Source organism: Sorex araneus, chromosome 4 (assembly GCF_027595985.1).
Source record: "Sorex araneus isolate mSorAra2 chromosome 4, mSorAra2.pri, whole genome shotgun sequence".
Classification (NCBI taxonomy): domain Eukaryota; kingdom Metazoa; phylum Chordata; class Mammalia; order Eulipotyphla; family Soricidae; genus Sorex; species Sorex araneus.
In genome coordinates this window covers 206,669,621-206,684,070 of record NC_073305.1, presented here as the reverse complement: position 1 = coordinate 206,684,070, position 14,450 = coordinate 206,669,621, and the positions used below count along the sequence as shown (strand labels likewise).

Here is a 14,450-nt window from a genome sequence, read left to right as displayed (position 1 = left end):
GCGGGGAGCCCTGCACAGAGAGCGGCCGCGGGGCCACAGCTGACCTCAGCCGCAGGTCCGAGCAGCAGGGACAGAACTCTGCGGCCCGGGGACACCCACCGGGGCAGGCGCAGACACCCAGGGGGACGGTGGGGCCGCCCCCCGCCCCGTGGAAGGGGCCTCTCACCGCTTGTACAACAGCTGCTGCCGGATGTGCCTGGGGAGGAAGCGGATCAGCGTGTGCTTCTTCAGGGGGTCGCTGAGGAAATCCTCCAGGCCGTCCACCTAGAGGGTCCGGCAGGGCCGCAGTGAAAACAGGGCCCCCCTCCCACCCTCCCGTCCCAGCCTCCGGGCGGCCGGCGGCCGTGCGTGTGCCCGACCCGGGGGAGGGCGCCCTGTCCCCCTCTCGGCCTGGGGGCTCGCACTGCCCTCCCGCCCCCTGCCCTACTGAGGATTCGGCAGCCCCTGCTACTGACCTAGAGAACAGATGCCCGCGCCCAACCGTGACCCCATTCCAAGCCTCAGCCTGAAGAAATCCCCGTGGCGAGCCCCCCCCCAACACGCACACCCCAGAAGGTTCCCGCCGGCACGCTGGTCAGACGCCCCCAAACTGGGCAGGGGAGGCAGGTCTAGCCCCGGCACTGCGGGAGCTGCCCTGGGGGAGGGGACACAGCCAGGATGGCTGGACCAAGTAATTCAAGATTAATATCTGAAATGAGAACTTAAATGCCCCCGATAGATTACGCGTCACATAAATCAGGGCGAGAGCGGTAACCCGGCATTACTCCGAGCTTACTTCAGAGCTTAATGACGTGGAAAATACGATACACTGTTCAGTGGAAAGAATAGAGAGAGCGAGAATGTTCTCGGCTGTTTCCAAAGGAGTCCTGTCTCACACGGGCGCACGCGCGCGCACACACACGGGAGGGAACAAAGGCCCGGGAGCAGCAGCAGAGGCGGGTCCCTGGGGGCCGACGAGCATGTCACCCGCAGCTCTAGGGGGTCTGTCTCACTGTCTCCCCTACAACTCCCAGTCTACCTGAGCGCCGAACAACCTGGTAAAGAACAAATCCCTCGAGTATTTCCCCGACACATCGCCTTCCTGTCCCCCTCTCTTCCTCCCTCCTCTTCCTTCGCTCCCTCCCTCCCCTCCTCTCTCCCTCCCTCCTTTTGTTTCCTTCCTTCATTCCTTCCCCTTCTTCCCTCTCCTTCCTCCCCCTATTCCCTCCCCTTCCTCCCTTCCTTCCCTGTCCCTCCCTCCCTCCCTTCCTCCCTCCCTCTCCTTCCTCCCTCCCTCCCTTTGCTTCCTTCCTTCATTCTTTCCCCTTCTTCCCTCTTCCTCCCCTACTCCCTTCCTTCCCTGTCCCTCCCTCCCTCCCTCCCTCCCATCCAACCGCCTGTCCACTAGCGTATGTGCTGGAAGGGCCCAGCCCTGCAGGACTTCCCCTTGACCACCCGTCTACACCCATCTCTGTCCGACCCACCGCAGGCCGTGAGAGCCCCCCTTGGCCGTGCGCAGGGCCCCGGGGCCGCCCTACCTGGTAGCTGACTTGCACAATCTGGACGAAGACGGAGAGGGGCAGGCAGAGGAGGATGTCGCTGACGAGCGCCCAGCCGAAGCCGAAGTCCCTGTGGATGGGGATGGGAGGGACGAAGCGCGTCCACGAGGTCTCATCCACGTACACTGGGAGAGAGCGGGGGGGCAGGCAGGGGCCCACAGTCATCAGGACGGAGCCCCGGCTCCCGGGGACTCAGATTCACCCCCGCCGTGCTGGCCCGGGCCTGCCTCTGGCCGCAGCGAGCCCCTCCTCACCTCGGCCCGAGGACAGTTCCACTTCGTCCGAGTGGTCCTTGGCTGGGCCCTCGCAGGGGGCGTCCAGCTCACTCCCGGGCGCCGGCTCCGGCCTGCCCACCTTCCTTTCCCCGCCCAGGTTGCTCTCGGGGTGCCCGTAGATGAGGTACCACAGGAACGTGTGCACCACCCGCAGGCGAGGCATCTTGGGCAGGAACCCCAGGGAGCGGCCGAGTCCCGGAACTGAGGCAAGGCAGGGAGAGCCGTGATGGGGGAGACGCCGGATGCAGCATAGCCCACCAAGCGCTGCAGAGGGCGCCGCGCCCAGGTGCCCACAGACGGTGCCCACAGACGGTGCCCACAGACGGTGCCCACAGACGGCGAGCCTCCCTGCCCTCAGCCTCCCTGCCTTTGCGGAACTGAACGGTCCGACAAGCAGCCGGAAATGAAAAGGGTGTAGAAGGTGGGCAAGAGCCTCCCGAACACGGGGCGGGCGCCTGCAGTGGGCGTGGGCCTGGCCCCCTCCAGAGGGGTCAGGAGGAGGCCAGGCCAGGGTCAGCCAGGAGGCACCGTGCAGGAGAGGCGAGAGCGGGAGGCGTGAGGAGCAGGGCTGAAGCAGAGACGCCACGAGGACCAAGACCAGACAAAAAGGAGAAAGCCCGGGGCGGTGGCTCGCAGCCACCGGGGCAGAGACCCGGCGGGAGAGGCCGGCTCACTACTGCCGCGCCCCCGGCACACTCAGACACGGCCGGGCCCCAGCTGCCAGCTGGGGGAGCCTCGCTAAGGACCTTCTCGATGTGCGATTCCTAGCTGGGCACTTCCTGCCCCGCCTCACCCCTGCACCGTGCAAGCTTGCGTGCGGTCAGGAGGGGCGTGAGCGCCCTGTCTGCTTCCCTGTGGCACAAGTGCCGAGAGGCAGAGAGGACACCGGGGCAGCCCTCGGTTGTGGGGGGGGGGGGGCGTTGTCAGACCCTCCACTCCTACAGGAGCGAAGGCTGCCAGAACCTTCCAGACGGGGGGCGGGGGGGACGAGCCAGAGTGAACTCTGAGTAATTCCTCGCCATGGACCGTGCGGTTTCCTTCCTCTGGTTCTCAAAACCGCCCAAGAGGTGCCACGGGCAAGAACCGCGACATCAGACTCGACGCTGGCTCAGCCCAGCGGGCGCAGGAGGACCCCCTCCCCAGCCCCCATGCACACGCCACCTCTGCCCGCCACTGACAGGGCCACAGGGGCCACGCCAAGGCCCTGCCAGTCACACCCGCGCGGGGCGGCGCCTCACCCATGACGGGGTTGTAGTTCTTCAGCTGGGTGATGCCCATCTTCTCATCTGTCTTTTTCACCCGTCCACTCTCAGGCTTGGAGGCCACACTCGGCGGCGCGTCTCCCGACCGGCTCGGACCCTCCTTTCCGGGACTGTCCTCATCGGCCTCCCCCGGCGGCAGTGGGGGCGGCGCCACTTTGATCCTGAGGGTCCAGCACACGCTCAGTGGGGGCCAGCGCGGGGGCCAGCGGACAGCCCCCGGGGCACCAAGGTGGGGGCGGGGCTGGGACGGAGATGCCCGAGAGGGGGGCCCCTCCAGCAAGCGGAGACACCTCCGCAGAGACCGGATGTGGCGGGCGGCAGGGGTGTGGCCCCCCCCACCAGACTGCCCGGCAGGAGTGCCCCCAGCCGACCTCCGGCTGACCCCTCTGGGGGCTGAGGGGCCAGAGGGGTCGGGAAAGAGCGCCCGGGCCCCTGTGAGACCACTCGGGGCCCAGCCCCCCGGCTGCCATCAGAGGGAGCAGCACCGGGCAGGGCCCCCGCGCGGGCACAGGGCTGCATGCATGCCCTCGGCCTCCGTGGGGGTGGGCGGGGGCGTGGGGCCTTGCCTGTTGGCGGTGCTGGAGTTGGAGATCCGGAAGCGGACCTGCTCGATGGCGCTCCGCACCAGGGGGTCGTTCTGGTCCATGGACGGGTGCACGACCAGGTCCACCTGCAGAGGGGGCGGCCGTGAGCACGGCACCACCTCCCCGGGCCCCCGACGGAACGCCGGCCCTGGGCTGCTGCCCTGGCGTCCCCGCTTCTCCCCCTCTGGGCCTCTCCTGGGGGCTTCCTGCAGCCCGGCTCCCGGGCGGCCCTGGGGACTCCGGCCAGCTGAGTCCTCTGGGGCTCCCCCCGCCCCGTCCTGGGGGGCTGAGGTGGTACATGCCGGGGCTGAGCCTTCTCCCGGGCGGGAGCTGGGGCGACAGGTGGAAAGCACGGGAGGGAAGGGCCGTGAGCAGGTGATGGGTGCAGGGACCCCCAAAAGGCCCCGGGCTGAGTCTCTAGCAGGGGGAGCGAGGGGTGGTGCCCGCCCAGCCTGGGGCCCGGCCGGGAACCTGGACACACCCGCCGGGGGGAGCTCCGGGACCTCCGGGAAGGGCCCAGCTCTAAACCTGAAAGCAGATGGGGGAGAGGACCAAAGCCCTGCCCGCCCCCCACCCCTACGCCCCCTGCCTTCTCCATGGATGGGTCCTGGGGGAGGGCATGCGGTGGGAGAGTCTGTGGCCGGGGCGGTAGATTCAGTGCTACCTTCTTCTTTTTTTTGGGGGGGGTCACACCCGGCCATGCTCAGGGGTCACTCCTGTCTCTGCACTCAGGAATTACTCCTGGTGGTGCTGGGGGACCATATGGGATGCCGGGGCTCGAACCCGGGTCAGCTGTGTGCAAGGCAGATGCCCTCCCGCTGTGCCGCGCCCCTGCCCCCCCACCTTCTTCTTGATGCCGTCCTGGATGACGGTGGTGCGGTACAGGCGCAGGAGACCCTCCTCCGAGAGGTTCCGCACCAGGCGGATGATGGACTTCTTGCAGCACTTGGTGGACACGCCCTCCTGCTTCTCCTGGTCCATGATCATCTTCTGGATCCTGCGCACCACAGAGCAGGCCCTGAGCGCCCACCGCCCGCCACCCGCGGGAGGGACCCGACCCACCCCGGCCCGGCCCCCAGGGCATCTGGCTGCAGGGGATGGACAGACGGAGGGACGGGCTGGCTGGACAAAGCACGGCTGCCGGCCTCGGGTGCTCTGCACCTCTGACAATCACAGCAGAGGAACGGGGCGCCCGGGTTGCAGCTCTGTCTCCCCAAGTTCCCGAGCCGCCTTCGCGGCAGCCTGGGGTCCCCACGTCCCCCAGGGTCCTCAGCACCGTCCCGAGTGACGGGGGCGTATTTCTGGCTGCGAGTCCACACCCCAGCCCCCTCCATGGGGACGTCCGGCAGCCCAGGGCGGGGTGGGGAGCCTCGGGCCGGGCCCACGCGGGCAGGCGGATGGGCGGGCGGGCAGCTCCTTACGTGAACAAGCTCTCAATGAGCCGCAGGTTGGTGACGGCCTCGATGATGAGGTTCCTGCGTTTCAGCAGCCGGTATGTCTCGTGGGGCTTGTCCTGGCCTTGCTTCCCGGACTTCTGGGAGCCGCTGCTCTCCTGCGGCAAACACACGGAAGCGGTGCTCAGCGGGGCGCGTGGTGGGGGGATGGAGGAGCAGCCGGGAGCCCCCACGCGGGCCCTGCTCCGGGCTCAGGAGTGGCTGGGCAGGGTCTCCAGCGAGGGTCCCGGGGCTGTTTCGGCACTGCCATGACACCCCCGAGCACTGCCACCAGAGTCACCCCTGAGCACAGAGCTGGGAGTAGCTCCCAGCACCCGGCACAGCGGTGTGGGGCCCAGAAGGCACGGAAGCCCCTGGTGTCCACGGAACGTGCTTGTGCCTGAGGCACCCAGGGAACAAGGAGGTGAAGAGACTTGAAGGAAGAGCAGCGATCCATCCCCGTCCCCCGCCCCCCTGTCCTCTGGCGGCAGCGGGAGAGACGGGTCACACCACAGCAGTGGGACGCTGGGTCCCGGCACCTTCAGCATGAGCCGGGCCAGCCAGCCCACCCCGCCTGGCTGCACCCTCCTGCCAGAGCTGACATTCAGCTGCGGGCGTGGCTGCGGAGCCCACGGGCAGCCCCGGCACCACACACCACGGCACTACACACCACGGCACCACACAGCCATGGCCCCACACAGCCATGGCACCACACACCACGGCACTACACACCACGGCACCAGGCAGCCACGACACCATACACCACAGCACCACACATCATGGCACCACACACCACAGCACATGTCACGGCACCACACAGCCACGGCACCATGTAGACATGGCACCACACACCATAGCACTACGTCGCCACGGTACCACGCAGCCATGGCATCACACTGGGGCACCACGTATCACACCACACACTACAGCACCAGGCAGCCACAGCACCACGCAGCCACGGCACCATGCATCATGGTACCACACAGCCACGGACCACGCAGCCTCGGCACCACACACCATGGCCCCCACACACCGTGCCACCACATATCACGGCAGCACACACCACAGCACCACGCAGCCATGACATCACACACCACGGCACCACACACCACGGAACCACACGGCCATGGCAACACACACAGCACCACGCAGCCACGGCACCACACCCCGCGTCCACGGCACTCATGCCCCAAGCCCCCGGTCCTGCGGCTGCCTTTCTCAAGGCAATACGTGCCCCCGGGGGCACATGACGAAGGACACGGGACACAGGTGATGAGTATCGTAACACAACGGTCGAGGACGCATCTCGCTGCACCCTCGGAAGGTACCGCTGAGCCTGCTGCGTCCCTAACTCGGGCAGATTTTACCGTCCCCCGAATCACAGCAAATCCACCCTGGCCTCCCCCGGCCCGTGGCACTGCTGGCGCGTGGGGACGGTTCTGCCGCGGGCGTCCAGCGGCGTCCCTGGGCGCTGCCTGAGGGGCGGGACTCCCCAGGCGGTGCCCTGGACACTGCCCGGCGCCACCTGCCCAGCAAAGCCAGCCCGAGAGAGCGCCAATGCCCGACCCTCGCCGGCCGTGTGCCTGGGGGAGGGCCCAGGGGGAGGGCCCAGGGGGAGGCCCCCGGGAGGGCGCCCGCCAGGCCGCTCACCTTCGGGTTCTCCAGCTTGACCTCCTCGATGACGGCGATGTCGCCCAGGCTACTCTCCATGCAGTGGGAGCCGAAGGACGCGTTGGGGTCCGAGGAGCTGCTGCTGTCCAGGACGCTGTCCCCACAGACCGAGTTCCGGAAGGTTCTCTCCTCCGTGGACCCTGTGATAGCCGGTGGCTTCTTCAACGGGTGCAGGTTCAGGATTTTCCACCCGCCTACGGGGAGGAGAGATGTGAAGCTCCCTGGGGGGTGGGGGGCCGGGGTAGGCGGGGCAACACCCCCCGCCCAGGGCCCCCCACTCCTCACCAGGGCCAAGGACTCCACCAGGCCGGGCCACAGAGCAAGCAGCAGGGGGGCCTGGCCCCCACCTTAACAACCCACTGTCCAGGTCATCCCCCCACAGGCTTGACTTCTCCCCGCACCCCCGGCCTGGGGGCCACACCCAGCGGGGCTCAGGGCCTCCTCCCTGCCCTGCGCTCGGGGGTCACTCCTGGCAGACTCGGGGGGACACAGGAAGTGCCGGGGCTCAAAGCGGGGCGGGCTGTGTGCAAGGCGAGTGCCGTGGCTCTGCCCCTCAGGGGGCTGGGGGCTGTCGGGGCGCCAGCTGAGGACGCGGATGGACTTCTGCCCCTTCACCCGTAAACCCGCAGCCACGCAACCCCCCTTGCAGGCGGCCGCTCCCTCTCGGGGACCCCACTGCCAGGAGCTCCTCGGTGAAGAGGCCGAGCAGGGCGGGAGGCTGGGGCGTCCCCCCCATCCCTGTCCCCGTCCTGTCCCCGTGGGGCCCGGGGGGGGGGCCCTACCCTTGGTGGGGGTGGAGTGGTGAGGCTGGGCCTTGGCGTCCCCCCGCGCCCTCCTCCTGCCACCGCTGCCGCCCTCCTCCTCGCTGTCCGACTCCGACAGGAAGGTGTCCTCGGCCTCGGCCAGCAGCGACTCGTCCTGCATGGCGGCCAGGCTGACCGTGGTCAGGAGCTCGCCCCGCGCCTTCTCGCGCTCATACTGGCGGCTCAGGTCGCTCTCCTCGGCGAACACGCACGAGATGTACTTGGTGGTGCGCTGCCGGCCCTCGTCCTCCATGAAGCCCTGCGGACGGCGGGTGCTCGGCCACGGCTGCCCCCGCCCCCCCCGCGGGGCTGGCCTCGCCTCCTCCAGCCGGGGCCCGCAGCGCCCGCTCCACCCAGGGACCCTTCCCAGCCCCCCCGCCCCGGCTCTCCCAACCCCCAAACCACCCCTAGAGGGGCTAGTTCCCTTCTCTGTCCTTCCTCTCTCCACCTTTGGGGCACACCCAGACAACACACATCTTCTGTGGTCACACACACACACACACACGGCCAACACACATCTTCTGTGGTCTGTCTGGGACCACACACACACACACACACACACACACACACACACACCCCTGCTTCCCCTCTGCCAGAAGCTGGCACTCTCATGCCCTATGCCCAAGACAACAATGCCCAGGGCCCGGCCAGCGTGTGCTCCTGCTCACGCTGCCTGCGGGCAACACGGACCCCAAAGTGGCAGCAAACAGGTGCCTAAGAAGCGAGCAGGTCCGTGCCACGTCCAGGCAGGCAGGCGGGCATCGGGCAGGAGGGGGTGGAGCCTAGAGCCCCGCGGGTCAGAGGGCGGGGGGCCACCCCACACAGGCCAACCCGGCATGCACACGCCCTACCTCCCGCTGGCTTTCCAAAGCTCCCGGGGAGGGCCTGTGTGCCACCTGCCGCCCGACGCCCAACAGGAGGGGCAACACCCACCCCCTGCCCCGCCCTGAGGGATGGTACCTTGACCACTTTGAATCTCTGCAGAAGACGGCACAGCATCCGGGCTTCCAGCTTGCCCACGTTCATGGCCACCCGGATCTCCGCCTGGGAAATCCCTTTGGTGCCTCTGCGCTCAACTGCACAGGGACAAGGCGGTCGGGACATGATGGTGGCCGCCCCGCCCCGCCCCTCAGAGCACGGCTCGACTGTGTGCGGGGCCGGTGGCGGCGGAGGAATCTGCTCCTGCAGTCGCCAGTCCGGGCTCGGGAGGGACAGCTCCGTGCCCACTCCTCCCCGCCATCCTTCCCGACCGGGCAGCCCCAGGGCCCCAGGCTTCCCCGGGCTGGGTAACGGAGACGCACCCTGAATGTTTAATGTTTTGGTTCTGGGGCCACACCCTGCAATGCTCAGGACTCACACCCAACTCTGCACTCAGGGATCACTCCTGATGGTGCTCGGGGGACCACATGGGATGCCGGGAATCGAACCCCGGTCGGTCGCGTGCAAGACAAGTGCCCTGCCCACTCTACCATCTCTCAGCCCGTCAATAATCTTTAACGTGGAGATTTTCCTATTTCCCTGCCTTCCTCTGTCAACCCAGAGGCTGAAGGACTGTCGCCTGTCCGCTGACCGCTGTGGGCCCGGGACCATCCACAGAATCAAGGTCGCATGGCCTGCGGGAAACGGCCAGTGAGACGGAGCCCAGGCCTGCACTGCACTCTGGCCAGTTTACCAGCCATGTCCTGCCACTGTGGTCATTTCTGAGCGCCACGCCCCCATCAGGCTCAAGAAGTCTTTTTTTCTCTTTGGGTCACACTCGGTGATGCTCAGGGGTTACTCCTGGCTCTGCACTCAGGAATTACCTTTGGCAGTGCTCTGTGGACCACACGGGATGCCGGAGATCGAAGCCAGGTCAGCCCCGTGCATGGCAAATGCCCTACCCACTGTGCTATCACTCTGGCCCAAGAAGTCTTTTAAGATGTATTCGGCGAGTCCGGGAATGGGAACACGCTCTAGACCAGGAGTCCTGGGTTCAAGCCCAGTGGGGCTGGGTCGGGCCACTCCCTTCACCCAATGCCTCTCCCCCTCCCCATAAATGGCTAAAAGAACAGGAGGGAGAAATGCAGCTCTGCCTGACAGCGTTTGGGAGAGGCACAGTGGACAGAGCCGCCCAGAGTCCTGTCCACTGTGGGGCTGTACACATTCACCCGTGGGCCCCCTCCACCATCAGCCCTCTCCGCGGTGGCCCCCTCAGAATCGGGGGAGGGTGTGGGGGGGGAGGAGATCCAGGAGGAGGCACCAGCACGGGGATGGGGGTGTGGGGGGAGGGTCAACCCTGAGCGGGAGGGACTTTGCAGAGCATCAGGTGGACACTGGACACGCACACCCAGCACCTCCCTGGGCTCTCGTGTGTGTGTGTGTGTGTGTGTGTGTGTGTGCGCACGCGTGCGTGTGTATGTATTCACAGGGGCTGGCAGCCCATTTCACGGAGGATGCATCTGGGTGCTCCCACCAGCCTCCCAGCTCCCAGGGGCGCCCCCCGAGGCCCCGCCCCCATCTGACGGCCCCCCAGCCCGCTGCTCCATCCGCACACCCGGGGGTGGGCGGGCCGGACCTACTGAGCTCGTAGGTCTGCGTGAGCATGTCCCGCTCGTACACCACGTCCACCAGCGGCACGCCCTTGGAGATGGCCTCCTCGTCCTCGTCGTCGTCCTCCACCTTCCGCCGGAACTCCTTCAGCAGCCGGAGGCAGCGCACCATGACATCGGTTCCTGGGGAGCACGAGGCAGGGGCGCTGGGGTCGGGGAGGGCCGTGGGCAGGCCCAGCCCCAGCCCCCAGGGCCGACTCCCCATGTCTCCCCCCCACACACACACAGCCCCCCACATGGCCCCCGGACCTTCACCCCAGTCCCGGCATTTCCTTGAGAAGGAAAGTCCCGGCACAGTGCGGCCTCCTCAGGCCCCGGCAGCCTCTGCCCAGATGGCGCGGGCCGACGCCCCCTCTGATGGCCCGTCCACCCTCGCTGCCCCCGGCAGGCCACAGATTGAGTGGGACGGCGGGACGGCGGCCTATGCCCTCAGCCAAGCTCACAGTCCAAGGTTTCCCTCGCTAACCGGGAGACGAGGGCGCCGACACCACGGCACGGCGTGGACAGAGACCCGGGCCACTCTCCATCCCAAACACACAGCACGCACACACAGACACAGACAGACACACAGACACACACACACACAGACGGACACACAGACACACACTGAGCCCTGCAGCTGCTCCCCAGAATGGAAGCCCTGGGGCTGGAGCGATAGCACAGCGGGTAGGGTGTTTGCCTTGCATGCGGCCGACCTGGGTTCGATTCCCAGCATCCCATATGGTCCCCCGAGCACTGCCAGGAGTGATTCCTGAGTGCAGAGCCAGGAGTAACCCCTGAGCATCACTGGGTGTGACCCAAAAAGCAAAAAAAAAAAAAAAAAAAAAGGAAGCCCTGTGTGTGCTTCTGCGTGTGTGTGTGCGTGCGTGTAGAGAGAGAGAAAGAGAGAGAGAGAAAGAAGGGCACCGACACCACACCACAGGGTAGAGAGAGACCCAGGCCATTCTCGATTCCCAAACACACAGCATGGATACACAGACAGACAGACACAGACACACACACATACACACATACGTGTGCACGTGTGTGTGTCGAGACCCCTCAGGCTGAATCAGTAACTCGCTCCTGCAGGTCCCCAGAGCCCCCAGGGGACAGACGGGTGGGTGTCAAGTCCAGGAACTGCACCAACACCTTGACACCACGGTCTCCGCCCGGGCCCCACGCACAGGGCCCTTCTGCTCGCTCCTTCCCCAGCGCCCAGGCCCTTCTCCGGGCAGGGTCTCCGGGGCCGCCCCAAAGCACAGCAGGGGTGCCTCCCTGGGGCCCGGCCCGCACCCACCACGCCCGCCAGCCCCTCTTCACCTTTCTGCTCTGTGCGTCCTCAGCTGCATCTCCACAGTCAAGGGTCTATTTCTTACTATCTTAATTATAAACGATAGTAATTACTTTCCGTTTTTCAGGCAGTAACCTTTAATACCTTTATCGCTGCTAAAGAGACCTTGCCGGTCGCCGCTGTTTCCCCAGAGGAATTAATTTTCCAGACTTTAGGTTTTCTTAACAACCACTCCCCGTCTCTTCTGTGTTCAGGTTCACCCTTCACCCTTATCTTTTTTTTTTTTTAATAATCTCTGATGCTCATTCTTCTAAACTCCTATTTTCGGGCTGGAGTGTGCTTTTAAGCCTTCCTTTTATTGCACGCTAACCCTTCACACGGTTCGTTCTTTATTTCCAGCGTGCACACCTGAATCTTACCATGACCTTTCCACCACCTCCCCCCTGCCATCTTAATGATCTTCATTCAGCCGGCTGTGCCCTGCTGTGCGGTGTCTCTTGGTGTGCTGTTTTTCCCTTCTGAAATGTCTAAGAGCTTCAGCTAGTTACAATTCATATGCTTATCGCGCGACTCACCTACGAGACAGCGCACAATCCAGGGGGGCTTTACCTAGTCTCCTGGCGCATCCTGGGCGCCTCAGCCTGGCCCCCCGCCCTCAGGCCTCTGCGCCCCGGCATTCCCGACAGCGAGAGGCGCGCAGTGGAGACCTCCTGTCGCTGGCGTCTCTCCCCACCAAACGCGCCTCTGTGAGTCAGCCAGCCCCACGCCTGTGGATTTCCCTCCGGGCCCTCAGTTCCCTCCCATTGGTCCGTGTGTCTGTCCTGTGCCAGCGCCCCCCTGCAGTACTGATGGCTGCCGCTCTGTCGGAAGTTCTGAACTCAGCGAAGCAGGCAGAGAGGAAGCCCCCCCCCCCCGCCCCCAGGCATACATTAAACTGAGCCATAAAAGCAAGGTCTGTTCAGAGAGACAAGAAACATCCCCGGAGGGAGGCATTCTTAGGCCAGGGTTCAGGCAATCGCCTCGCACACTGCCGGGTGTGGCTCGAAACACAAAATAAAGGTGGGTTTGGCTGAAGCCAAACCCAAAGAGCCATGTGTGCATGCACGTACACATATGTGCATGTGCGCGCACACCCAGAGATCCTCCCCATCGGGAAGCAGGGCCTGCAGAGACGGGGGTCCACTACACTGTTCGGCCTGCCAGAGCGCCACAGTCCAGTCAGCAGAGCCCACCCCAATCCAGGGGGGCGTCACTCCTCCCCTTCCTCTCCTCTCTCCCTTCTCTCCCGTAACCCCTCAACGGAAATTCCATTTTGCCATTTTCTCCGGGGTCTCTTCTCCGAGACAGGGGGTGACCCCGGGAGAGCCCCCGCCCGAGAGCCAGGGCCCCCAGACAACGCAGGGGAGGTCGGGGACCAGCACCCACTCGGGGCAGCCTGCCGGGCAGGGCGTGAGACCCCACGAGGCGGACCCACCGCGCTCGCCCCTCCGGCAGCAGGAGCCCTCGCACTTAACTCCTCCTTGAAACCATTTAGCCTCCGAGGTCCCCCTGCAGCTCCGTACGAACCGGGGAACCATCTGGTCCACTCCGGCAGAAAGGTGTATATGGGGGGGAATCAGATGGAAGTTCTGCCGACTCTGGAGGTCAGCTGGGCGAGCGCCGACTATGTAAGCAGCCAAGTCCCCTGACCCGTCAGCAAGGAGTGTCCAGCCACCTGTCAGCCCCAGGTGGTCATCTCCAGAGTGGACACACGGCCCGCTTGTTCCGTTTATGCCAGTGCTCTATTCCCTGATGCTAGTACAGATAGCCTTTCACTGCTGGGCTGTGCGTTCTAAGTGGACAGAAATAAACTCATCGCATAATGGTCTGTGTCCTGAAATCTTGTCATCAGTGCTTTGGGGGTTTATTTGTTTATTTTTTATTTTTTAAGAGTCTGGTTGAAAAAAAAACATTCTACCAGTGATGAGTAGAATCTGCATAAAAATGGGAAGCCCAGAAGCTGGGGCTCCCCATGGCAACTCCAACACCCCCAGCTGCTCACTGGGGGCGCTGCCCCAGGGGGTGCCTCTTGCCTGTTGGGGGGGGGCGTGCAGCTGCCCCCGTTTCCTGAGGGGCCGCCAAGTGCTCTCCCTTCTGTTCGCAGCACCGGTTAATAAACACAGGCTGCCTGGCAAACGGCCGAGGAAGGAATCCAAGCTTAGGAAACAGATCAGCTCAGGGCGACTATTTCCATTACCAGCATTTTTGTTTTTTTGCAGAAAACCCGACCACCTTGGCTCAGGGGAACGGCATCCAAAATATGCCTGAAATCTAAACTCTTTGTTTGGGGACTTTCAGAAACAACCTGTGTTTACCCAGGCACACCTGTAAATTTGCAAGCAGTAATACATCATCTTTATTTATTATTTATGCCTCCTCTACTTCATAATCCCTTGGAGGGAATGTTTTATGCTAATTTTACAAACTGGGTCGCAAAGCTCAGGGCAAAAAAAAAAAAAAAGCCTGAAAGTGTTATTCATCCCTTATTTCCTGCGCAGGCAAGTAACTGAAGTGGCACCAAATTAAATGGAAATGGCAGAGCATTTACTCAGGTGGCCTCTGCAGGGACGTGGAGGGCAGGGCACAGGAGGGGCCCGGCTGGCCACCCACCACCCTCAGAGCTCCTGGCTTCTCAGGAAGAAAGCCGCAAGCCTGAGATGGGCAGGAAGGCCGGCTGTCCCGGACCCGGCCAGGTCCCGTGTGTGTGTGTGTGTGTGTGTGTGTGTGTGTGTGTTTGAAGGCCTGCCACGTGCCGTGGATGCCCGCAGTACCGGGGCTGGGCCCAGGCTTCATACCTGCAAGGCCGCCTCCCCCCCAGTGCCACCCTAGGAGGGGACGCCGCCAGCACTCTGAGCGCCCAGGTCAGAGCTGCCCTGCTCCCAGCCCGCTCTGGGTGTCCAGGTAACCAGGACCCCTCCCTGTGCTGCCTGGACACGCCTGAGGGACACCGGCAGGGAGCTGCAGGCAGAAAGCAGGGGGCCTGG

General features: G+C 64.7%; 1 protein-coding gene across 1 annotated transcript in view; it reads right to left on the bottom strand.

The window, feature by feature from the left end:
- The window catches only part of GTF3C1 (general transcription factor IIIC subunit 1), a 39,561-nt gene that overhangs the window by 12,151 nt on the left and 12,960 nt on the right, over window positions 1-14,450 (bottom strand). Inside the window, exons 7-17 of the mRNA XM_004615929.2 lie at window positions 10,125-10,277; window positions 8,527-8,642; window positions 7,546-7,825; window positions 6,743-6,957; window positions 5,081-5,211; window positions 4,503-4,656; window positions 3,642-3,745; window positions 3,052-3,236; window positions 1,793-2,014; window positions 1,518-1,663; window positions 167-264 (exon numbers count right to left, since the gene is read on the bottom strand). Of these exons, the coding sequence (XP_004615986.1) occupies window positions 167-264; window positions 1,518-1,663; window positions 1,793-2,014; window positions 3,052-3,236; window positions 3,642-3,745; window positions 4,503-4,656; window positions 5,081-5,211; window positions 6,743-6,957; window positions 7,546-7,825; window positions 8,527-8,642; window positions 10,125-10,277 (1,804 nt within the window). The remainder of the gene's footprint in view (window positions 1-166; window positions 265-1,517; window positions 1,664-1,792; window positions 2,015-3,051; window positions 3,237-3,641; window positions 3,746-4,502; window positions 4,657-5,080; window positions 5,212-6,742; window positions 6,958-7,545; window positions 7,826-8,526; window positions 8,643-10,124; window positions 10,278-14,450) is intronic.